This window comes from Cannabis sativa, chromosome 9 (assembly GCF_029168945.1).
Source record: "Cannabis sativa cultivar Pink pepper isolate KNU-18-1 chromosome 9, ASM2916894v1, whole genome shotgun sequence".
Lineage (NCBI taxonomy): Eukaryota > Viridiplantae > Streptophyta > Magnoliopsida > Rosales > Cannabaceae > Cannabis > Cannabis sativa.
In genome coordinates, this window is record NC_083609.1 from 6,330,659 (window position 1) to 6,341,721 (window position 11,063).

General features: G+C 30.8%; 2 protein-coding genes across 2 annotated transcripts; both read right to left on the reverse strand.

Annotated features, from left to right (window-relative positions):
- Positions 1-1,251: 1,251 nt before the first annotated feature.
- On the reverse strand, positions 1,252-2,744 carry LOC115723014 (uncharacterized). Its single transcript, XM_030652411.2, has 2 exons — positions 2,423-2,744; positions 1,252-1,775 (listed from the first exon to the last, which is right to left on the reverse strand). Exons 1-2 carry the CDS (start codon positions 2,604-2,606, stop codon positions 1,489-1,491), a joined length of 471 nt encoding a protein of 156 aa, XP_030508271.2. The 5' UTR covers positions 2,607-2,744; the 3' UTR covers positions 1,252-1,488.
- Positions 2,745-6,861: 4,117 nt separating this feature from the next.
- On the reverse strand, positions 6,862-10,962 carry LOC115722188 (eukaryotic translation initiation factor 2 subunit gamma). The gene is made up of 9 exons (XM_030651323.2): positions 10,803-10,962; positions 10,003-10,210; positions 9,804-9,865; positions 9,405-9,517; positions 9,219-9,321; positions 8,654-8,881; positions 8,345-8,563; positions 7,650-7,910; positions 6,862-7,504 (listed from the first exon to the last, which is right to left on the reverse strand). Exons 2-9 carry the CDS (start codon positions 10,106-10,108, stop codon positions 7,202-7,204), a joined length of 1,395 nt encoding a protein of 464 aa, XP_030507183.2. The 5' UTR covers positions 10,109-10,210; positions 10,803-10,962; the 3' UTR covers positions 6,862-7,201.
- Positions 10,963-11,063: the final 101 nt, after the last annotated feature.

Sequence of the window (11,063 nt, forward strand, 5' to 3'; positions counted from 1 at the left end):
CCTTACATTACTTCTTGGGCATATAGGTGTTTCGTGATGACACGGGCCTCTATCTTACACAAACAAAGTACTTTGAGGACCTTTTAAAGATAATAAAGTTCCAACACCTCAAACCTTGCCCCACATCAATCACTGTAGGAAAACCAATGTCCACAAGTGATGGAGAGCCTCTCAAAAATCCTACAAAGTACAGAAGTATTATATGAGGATTACAATATCTTTGCCATACGAGACCCGATATATCATATGTTGTTAATAAGCTCGGCTAGTTCTTAAACGCGCCAACCACAACACACTGGAGCGGTGCAAAACGTGTAATGAGATACTTGAAAGGCACCATGGACCAAGTTTTAGATATCAGTTGTGATGAAAGATTGAACATCACTGGATATTCAGATGCAGAATGGGCTTGTTGTCCAGACAATTGCAAATCTATAGCAGGGTATTATGTGTATCTTGGTAATACTCTAATGTCTTGATCGTTGAAAAAACAGGTTGTAGTATTGAGATCTATAGCGTAGAATCTGAATATCGAGCACTTACTCATGTGGTAGCTAAGATTTCATGGATAGAATCTCTTCTGAAAGAGTTTAATTTTCCTATTTTCACTGTAGTGACGTGGTGTGATAATCTTGATGCTAGTGCACTTGCATCAAACCCTATTTTTCATGCGCGTACAAAGCATGTAGAGGTTGATGTACATTTTATTAGGGACAAGATTTAAAGCAAGCAGCTTGAAGTAAGATATATAGCTTCTCATAACCAAATCGATGACTGTTTAACAAAAGGATTATCACATTCAAGATCTCAGTTCTTAATCAACAAACTTGGAGTGATGCCATCTCCCTTGCGTTTGAGAGGGAATGAAAAAAAATGAAATTATATAGCTAGGATTGTTATTACACACCAGCATTTTGGAATTCAAAGAAGTGGTCCTGCATCTTACTTTGTTGTCATCAGCTCATGCCTTATTCTCTAAACTCTTGGGATTGTAATATATTGTTGTATAATTCTTCCCTTTTATTGCTCAAATATTCCTTTCTTTTCCCATTCTGTTATGACTGTAATGAGCCAAAAGGCTCCCATCTTTTTCTATATAATTTTCTTATATAAAGCAATGCATTTACTCATGCCAAACTATAAGCTGAGAAAATTCAAAACAATTAGTCCCAAATTTTTTCTTCTCTAATGGCTAAAGAATCATTTTGGACATATATACTTAAAAGAAAAAAAAAATTCAAATCAATCATGTAATAAAAGGATTTTATTTCATTTATTTTTGCAGCTAGTTCAAATTCATGCTAGCTTAGCAAAAATAGTACAATCACAACATTAAAACAAACGAAGAAAACACAACACAAAATGAAACGACACACACATATATATATTGTCGTTTGACCACCTTATTTAAGTCTAAACGTAGTAGTAGCGTGATCAAATGATGTGACAATAATAATAAGACACACAGAATTACATATATAGTTTTATTTAATTGAGAGTCTGTATGAAATTGAAGCCAGTGGGAACAAAGTTGTTGATGTGGAGCAAGCCACTGACAATGGATCCAATGCTCTGAAGTGAGGATATGAGAGCCCCAACCGAAGGAAGAGTGGCGTTGCAGCTTGACAATGGTGTGTTCACCACTAATTTACACTCAGATTGTAGAGAAGACAATAAAAACTGAACTGGATCCAACACCATTGAAAACATTCCTCCATTGTTTGTTGTTGTGCTTGAAACCACATTTCCATTGCACTGAAGTTGTACAACAGCATCTACAAACCAACACAATCACCACCATTACACATTACTACGTAGTATTAGGGTTCTATCTCAAAATTAATTGGTATTACGAGTGAAGTTCTTGTGTTTGTTTTTGATTGAGACTGATGAAATGACCTATACTAATTCTATGTGACATTGTTTGTTTTACAAAAGTTACTAACTCGATCTTCTATTTTGTTAAATGATAAAATGGATCTTGTATTTTCTAAAATTGTACAAATAGGACCCTGAACTGATTCTTTGTCAAAACAAAACTTAATAATAATTTAATCTAAAGATGTTATAACAAAACTAGTTACATTTTCAATATCTGTTCGTGCTAGAAATTGTCTTAAAGTTAGTTATATTAAAAAATAAAATTGTTGAAAAATGAGTTCATAGTCTTATTTTCACTATTTTGAAAAATATAAAATCTATTTTGTCATATTTAACAAAACAGAAAGTTTAATTAATAACTTTCGCAAAAACATGGAATACAAAATAATATTTACCCGACTTTATATATATGGAAATATAGTCAATGTTATATTATTAGATTCAATCTATTTATTTGAGTAAATAATGAAAAGTGTTATATAAAAATTAACTAAACAAAGCTTGCATATACATATAAATGTTAAGAAATTTTGAAGCTTACTAGAGAAAACAGGGGTTGAAGTGCCATTGACTCTGCCATTAGCAGTGCAAAAGATAGTGCCTTGTACACGTATTAAACCCAAGAGTGGGCCCACGATCCCATTAAGAAGTTGGGCTTCTGCCACCATTGAAGCACCCAACATTAACACACACATCACAAACACAACTGACATTTTCAACCCCATTTTTTCTCTTTCTTTTGTTCTAATCACCAAATTAAACAAAACCCTTTTCTTGATGAAGTTCAATGTTTATAACACTTCTTGGCTTGGTGAAAATACTCTTCGTATAAACCCTTATTTATAGCAAGGCCAAACCCAAGTTGCATGCAGTTTTGTTTGACAAAAAATTATTTATTTATTCAACTTAAGTTGAGATAGAATAATAAGAACAAAACAAAAACAAGTAGGAAATTCAAGTTTTAAAATCTTTTCCATGCATGCGTGCTTAGTTTGTGGGCTTCACCCTAAAGAAATGGTAGTGATCTTCCCTTATTAGAATATTGAATGCCCTTTTTGTGAAGTTTAATTTGTTTCTTATTAGATTGGGGGCAAGTCAAATTGCCACTCCCACACACCTAGCTATAGCAAAATTTTGGTCTTTTTCCAAAAAAGTTTCTAGACCCAGGTCCAAACATATAAGTAGCTGTAGAATTATATATAGTATTAGGGAGTTTTCTTAGTTTAATTTGGTTGCAACTCTTGCAACTCGTGTTGCCGTGTCATTTTCGTATTCGTGTTTGTATTATACATGTTGAGATGTCTAAATTTTGATTTGTTGTATTTTTCGTGTTGAATTATTGTGTTCTCGACCATATACTTATCTTGCATTATATATTAATTACCATGATTAATATTGCATTATATATTTTTAATTATATCAATTTGTTTGAAACCATCAAAATAATACACTCAATTAAAAATATATAAAGTTATAAATAAATAAATTTAATTAATTAAATATTTTATAATAACTTATCAATACAGTGAACAAATTTTTTAATATCTAGTATAAATAAGATATCTTATATTCTTGTTAATAATTTATTTTCTACTATAGATTAATTTTTTATGAAATAAATAATAATTATAAATTAATAATTTTGAGGATTATTTTAAAAATATACGAAAACAATCAAAAAGTTACAAAAATATAGCTGTAAGAAATTTTATATATTTTTACAATTTTTAAAATTTTATTTACATAAAATACGGTTTTTGACGTTTTCTTATTGTTGTTGTATGTTTTGTTGTTGATTTTTTATTATGTTTACATTTTTTTTTTTTATATTGTTTGGAAGTTGTTTCCATGTTACTTTCACTTTCATGTGGTTTTTTTATGGGAAATTATAGTAAATGGCCTCAAATCATAGGAGTATGTTAGTTTATGTCCTCTTTTCAAAAAAATATAGCAAATGGCCTTAAATCATAAGACTATGTTAGTAAATGTCCTTATTTCAATTTTTTTTATTTTTTTAGAATTAGAAGCAAATTATTTAAACATTATGGTATATCTATATTAGTTTTGTTAAATCTTTTTTATTTTAAAGTTATGTCAATTTTTTTAATTTTTTATGAGTTGTTTTGGGTTGTTGGTATATAGATTTTTTTGTACGGTATGTTTCTATTTTGTTGTATGGTATATTATTATTCTTAGATGATATTTATTTTTTATTATGATATGTATAATAGTGGTATATAATTTTATTAGCATAATAAAAATATTTTAATGTATGTATATAATTTTATTGTCATGCTACATATATTTAATTATTATTTTTATATTTTTTGATTGTATGATTATTTATTTTAAATAATATTTAATTAGTTTTTATTTTATTATATACAATGGCCATGGTATATATATTTTAATTGTGGTATATAATTTGGTTAGTATAGTATACATACATATATATATATATGTATTAGTAATCTATATTTTTATTATTATTATTTTTTGTATATATATTTTGGTGTATGGTATATGTATTTTTTGTTATACGGTATATAATTTTTTTAAATAATATTTAAGTTTTACTTTCTAATGTACTTTTGTTGACATGATATATAATTTTATTAGCATCCTATATATTTTTATTTTTATTTGTTGTTATTATTATATATATTTTTATTGTAAGGTATATATTTTATGTTATATGGTATATAAGTTTTATTGTATAGTATATCATTTTATTTTAGATAATGCATGTTTAGTTTTTATTTTAGTATACATAAAGGTGATATATAATTTTTTTTAATATGATATATAATTTTTTTTAATAATATTATATTATTTTGTTTTATTTTTTATTGTAGGTATATACGTTTTATTGTATGGTATATAATTTTTGTTGTCTATAATATATTATTTATATTTAATATGATATTTAGTTTCTATTTTATTGTATATAAATTTTTTTGTATGTATTCATACTTTAATGGTGATATATATAATTTGTTAGCATGATATATATATTTTTTGAGTATTAATTTAGTATTGTTATAATTTCTTTGTGGTATATAATTTTATTACTACAGTACATTAATTTTCTGTACTACGATATATCTAATACTGCTGTATATATTTAAATGATCTAATATATTTATTTATTTTTGTTACAATATAATAATATGCAATACTAAAAAAAATATGTAACTTAATTTTGTCATTATATATATTTTTTTAAAAAAATATGTGATAAATTTATTTTTATAATTTTTATTAGCTAATTTATTAGATTTGGCCATTTTCTTAATTTTTTTAAAAAGTGAACATTTACTAACTTAGTTACCAAATTTAGGGTCATTTTGTATCTCAACCCTTTTTTTATTGTTTTTATAGAATATCATAAAAATATAAAAAAAAGAAATAAATAAATAAAAATGTAATCTAAAAAGTATAAAAAATTTACGAAAAATAATATTTTGTGTAAATCTTTTTAATTTTAATGATATAATAAAACGAGTCAATTTATGTCAATTTTGTATCATACGAGTTAACCAACACAAAACTTACAAAAATATTAGATTTGGGTTAACTTTTACAAAAATACTGTCACACAGAAATCTTTTCAAAAATATTGTGTTTTGTAAAACACCAGTAAAACACAAAACAGAACAACTCAAAACAACAGTAGAACAACTAAAAAACACCAGAGAACAACAGTGAAACATAGTATACTGCAGTATGAAACTTATAAAAGAAATACAGTAAAAATATAAAAAATACCGTCGGATAGTATTTTTGTAAAAAAATAACAAAAATTAGTATACCATGTAAATTTCCCAATTTAAGTTAGAACTAATTTTGATATACCTCTATTTTTTATTCATGATTATAATTCACAATAATTCGTTCATGTCTGTAACTTTTGATTTAAAGCACTGAAAAAATACTAAAGGAGATTGGCTCGATTGGATTGTGATATAGATTGAGTTATTTGTGATATTGATTTGGACACTTGCATGTACAATTGGCCACTAATAAATATTGAGTTGGGATTTCATATTTATATAATTTTATTCACTTGTGTATCCTAGGCCTAGTAGTCGTCAATCATATATTAACCATTATTAATAATGCTTAGAATCATACTTGAGCTTCAATAGTGAATACTCAAAGATAGTCTCGGAACAAACATTACAATGTGAGCACATCTTTCTTTCCCTAACTAACATTTCTGTTTCATACAATAATAAGAGTATCTAGCTATCACTTTCAGAGTATATACTAGAAATATACTATATTAGCTTGTCTTTATAATCTCACTTTTATTTAGAAGGAATTTATAATCTTATTGGGCATTAGCAATTTTCATTAATAATGAGCAAATGGCATCGCTACGAAGATGATAAGCACATAATTGCTTAAAGAGAAATGTTAAAGGGCACCAGTGGTGTCTAGCACCTTCCTACGTGTCAATATCGCTATTGGTCCAACTAAGTATCGGGTTCCATATAATTTAATATAATAATTTTTAAAGAATATCACTAGCCAATCGCAAAACACAATATGTCGAGAAGATGCTAGGCACCACTCGCTTAAATTATCACTAAACAAACACTCAATTGTCATCAATAACTAAAATGATATTGGGGAGCAATAAGAAATCAAATAAATGAGATTAGATTATTTTCTAAATCGCCTTCTAACAAGTTAATATGACAAGTCATTCTCTAGAGTACTGAAAAAGACTCATAAACAGATAACCCAGAAAAGGTAAGCTGTGTGATTTTCACTTTCAAATTGCACAACAAATGAGATGTATTTACACTTATAATTACAATTTGAGTGTCTCAATCATTACTTTTTTCTAAAATCAATTAGTGAAAAAGGGCATTTGGAAAGTAGACACTAAAAAGAGGGTGACTTTAACCATCCTATTTCCTTTTAACTTTCCACCAAAAGATGATGAGTGATAGAAAAAGCTAAAAATACCAATTGCTAATGAATCTTCTTCACTCACAAAAATGCAATATTATACTCTGGCATGGTTTTTAAGCAAACCACGCCCATAGTCATCGAGAAGAATGAAATCCAAAACTCTAAATTTCGAATCGGCACAAAGTATCCAATTAACCAACTCAAAATACACTAAACAGTAAACCAGAAAAATAAATTTGATAACGAGGTAAACAAAAACAACAGAGTATTGATCAAAATCAGGTTTTCTTCTCCATCTCGAAAAAATTGTTCCCAACAGTTCACGACCTTCCCACATCTTTCTTCCTTTTGCTCTTTAACCTTTCTTGTCTTTTCTGTCTATCTATGCAGATTCGGCTCAAATGGGGCACGGTGGAACATCAAGAGTGGTTCCAGCTTGAATCTGGCCCCAACCGATCAGCCGCCAGTGCTTTTCTACCCTTCGACTAAGTGCAATCTTCTCCCCTTTGCTGGTGCAAACTGGGGAGGTGAGTTGCAGTTTCGCCAAATCGTTCTTTACAGCAAGAACCCTGGCACCTGTTGACATGGATCCAATGTTCAACATCAGCATCTCTCCCTTGGTCAGCTTTGTGACCCTCCCCTGCTTCTCCGAGCCCTTTGTCTTCACACCCAATAGCCTACGCAGAAGAAAGAAGTTCACCTGCAAATTCACAAGAGTATGATTTCAACTCTCCACACAACAGGAGGAAAAAAAAATAGGCTTGTAGCAACCTAAGCCCCTACACGAGGAAAATCAATAATAATAATAATTAAATACAATTTAAAAACATTTGTGGATTCTTCACCTCAAGCTCGACAAAAACCTCGGGGAGCGATCCAACTTCACCAAGAACTTGTCCCACCAACCTATCAGCACGAGTCAAAGTAGGATCCATGGTTGTACCAACACCAATGAGACCCCCCGGCACTGCATATTGCAGCTCATTTTGCTCGGCATACAATGAAACAATTCTGGAATAAATTGGTGTGCATTTGGTGTTTCCGTTTTCATCTTTAACAACAATCCCAGGACGAACCTCAATAAATTGATTCACTTTCAGAACACCCTATTACAAAACATAATATATTAAAAAAAGTGTTAGCAGAGAATATACTTGAGCAAACATAAACTATTTCTTTACATATATATATACACACATATATATACTAACATGAGGATAACTCAGACGTCTCCCAAACACCCTAGCAAACATGAGTCAAAAAACCCATAATCTTTGGGAACCAGCTCATATGATTATATATAGGTGATTCATGAAGGTCAAATCAAGCAGCAGCAGGGGCAAACACACCCCTTCAGCCTGACCAAGAGGAATCGAACAAAACATGCGTGCCAATGATTTAACATATAGATGAAAGCATACCCATGGGTAAAACCAGTTCAGTAAACTATGAGTATACAAAATGTGTCAATTGCAGAAACATGCATGTGTAGTATATAAGGTTGTTCAATTGTGTGTAAATTTAGAAAGAAACGGCATACCCTAAGGATACTTCCACCAGCAACACCACCTTTTATATCATCGACCTCAAATCCAGGCTTGTTGACATCAAATGACCGAATTACAATCATATTAGGAGGCGAGATAAAATTCCTTTCTGGAATAGGGATCTTTTTGACGATGTACTCACATACAACATCAATATTATACTTCAACTGAGCAGAAATTGGTACTACTGGTGCCCCATCAGCAACAGTTCCCTGATAAATAAGCATTTTAGAAATATATTCAACAACAATCAAACTGTCACTTTAATTCAGTACCAATATTTTGAACTCCAATAAAATTACCTCAATGAATTTCTTAATTGCTTCATTCTGGTTGATGGCTACATTTTCTTGAATGAGATCAACCTTATTTTGAAGAATAATAATGTGTTGAAGACGCATAATTTCAACAGCAGCCAAGTGCTCAGATGTCTGTGGTTGGGGACAGCTCTCATTGGCAGCTATGAGAAGCAACGCTCCATCCATAATTGCGGCACCATTAAGCATGGTAGCCATAAGAATATCGTGACCCTAAAAAGCGGGGAATACAATAAGCAACTTCAAAAACACTACACTACTTCCATTATGCAGCCAGTGCCACCATATAATCAGCAATTGTAAAAACTGCCCGGCATAAACACAAACCACCAATAACAAATCTTGTATAATAAATATTTTAACCAAATGAATATTCATATGCCTAAGACGAATGACTTCCAACCGCTTGGGACTATACAGTAGAATTAAGCATTTAGAACTGACATTGTTCACATGAGCTTAAGTAAATTAATGTATATTAACAGAACAAACAGACTATCTATACAAGGAACACAAATAAAAATTTATATAATACACTTCAAAACCTTACCGGGCAGTCGACAAATGAAACGTGTCTCAGCAATTTCATCCTAGCATTCTCAAATCCTGGAACATCACAAAGAGGACTGTCTTCCTTTCCACTTCCATACGCCCTATGTACACAGTTTAAACGTGTCAATAAAATGAGAGAAAATTTAATCACCTATTTAGTTGTAATGTTTTCATGTGTACCCACTTGTAACACATAGGTCGAGGGCACCGCTCATCGTCACATTTGTATATCTTTGCATTTGCATATCCAAGCTTAATGGTAATGTTCCGCTCCAATTCATTCTTGAAACGAACAGTCTGCAACAGATAGGTGTTAAAATGAGTATGCCTTTCAAATTTAAGCAAATTATGTTCGTATTATAAAATATCACTGATTAAAATGTGAAGTAAAATTATATCCTAAAACTAATTTCAGAATTATTTTGTTTTGAACAAGATAGCTAGAAACATTAGTTAAAAGAAACTTCACCACAATGAAACATATCAACCTTGAAATACTAGGAAAAACATGAATACCGTAGTATTCTCACACAGACAACCAAGAGAGAAAGCACATTTAAAAGCAAAATAAAACAAGTATTACCTGAACACCAGATATGGCTTTTACAACTGTTGACTTGCCATGGGCCACATGGCCTATGGTGCCTGAGAACAAACATCAACAATCAAATCGTTAATTAAGAAAAAACGTATTTGCTACAATTGCCAACTGAGGCAGTTTAATCATTACATGCACAAACAATGTATGGTCAAGAAAATTCAAGCATATAAGATAAAATTACCAATATTGATGGTTGCCTGACGAGATATTACTTCAGGTGAAAGTGGATGCAACTTAGTTACATCCAATTTACCCAGGTCTTGCTCCATCAAACCTTTTCGTGACATTGTGCCTGTTCTAAAGTGATTCTCTTCTGCTTCAAGAAGTTGTTGGTGGCTTATATGACCACTCACGAAATTTGAAAAACGATTATTCGCAGTACTTAATCCCTGACGAATAAGGAAACGAAACCAAATTGAGAGGGGACAAAAACTTCAACATTTTCAGAATAACAGGAGAAATGACAATATCAGAATAAATGGATGCTAATAAGCAAAACTCAAAATCAATTATGAACTCTAACTCAAACAGTAGAACCCTTTAGTCCATTCTCAGAACAGAATTCTTCCCTTAAGAACTCATAAAAGATTAATTTTTCCTCAAGTTCTTTAGTTAATTCTCGACACAAAACCTTCTCCAAATGTATAAATAAAGCAACAGAAACACCTGAATAACAATTAATTCAACCAAATAAAACACAAATGAATGAGAACCCTAAAACACCAAGTGCACAAAAACATCATACACTCCTCATCATTTCCAGGACAGAGATCCAACAATGGCAGAATATATATACGAAAATCTAATAAACCCTGAAGTAAAATACACGTACTCCAAATCCTAAACGCTTAGGAATTAATTCCAGTAAACTTCTCAACCACCGAAAGAATTCATCCCCAAAAGCAGGGCAAGAGAGATAGAGAGACAGTAAAGTGAAAGGACATCCATGAATGAGTAGGTAGAGTAACTAAATTGACATACCTGGATGAAGTTCTTGGGCGAGGCGTCTGGAGCAGGAGCAGCAGAGGAAGAAGAAGAAAGATGATATGCAGAGAGGGGTTTCTCTGTTGTTTTCGGAATTAGGGTCGAGAAGAGAAAGATTCCACAAATGGCCTCTACCAATATATTTAGTGGGTTTGGGTTTCGTTGGCCCCGTTTCCTAATTAATCATTGGGCCTTAGCGGCCCAAATTTACATTTCTATGTGCAAACAAAAACATTGGATGATTTCATAAATACACAA

Excerpts from the sequence above, each read along its gene's own strand:
- LOC115723014 (XM_030652411.2), bottom strand. The coding sequence starts at position 2,606 with ATGGGGTTGAAAATGTCAGTTGTGTTTGTGATGTGTGTGTTAATGTTG. Across the intron at positions 1,776-2,422 it reads TTCAACCCCTGTTTTCTCTA|ATGCTGTTGTACAACTTCAG; the intron begins GTAAGCTTCAAA and ends GTTGGTTTGTAG.
- LOC115722188 (XM_030651323.2), bottom strand. The coding sequence starts at position 10,108 with ATGTCACGAAAAGGTTTGATGGAGCAAGACCTGGGTAAATTGGATGTA. Across the intron at positions 8,882-9,218 it reads TTTCATTTGTCGACTGCCCG|GGTCACGATATTCTTATGGC; the intron begins GTAAGGTTTTGA and ends CCCGCTTTTTAG. Across the intron at positions 7,911-8,344 it reads CTGGTGGAAGTATCCTTAGG|GGTGTTCTGAAAGTGAATCA; the intron begins GTATGCCGTTTC and ends GTTTTGTAATAG.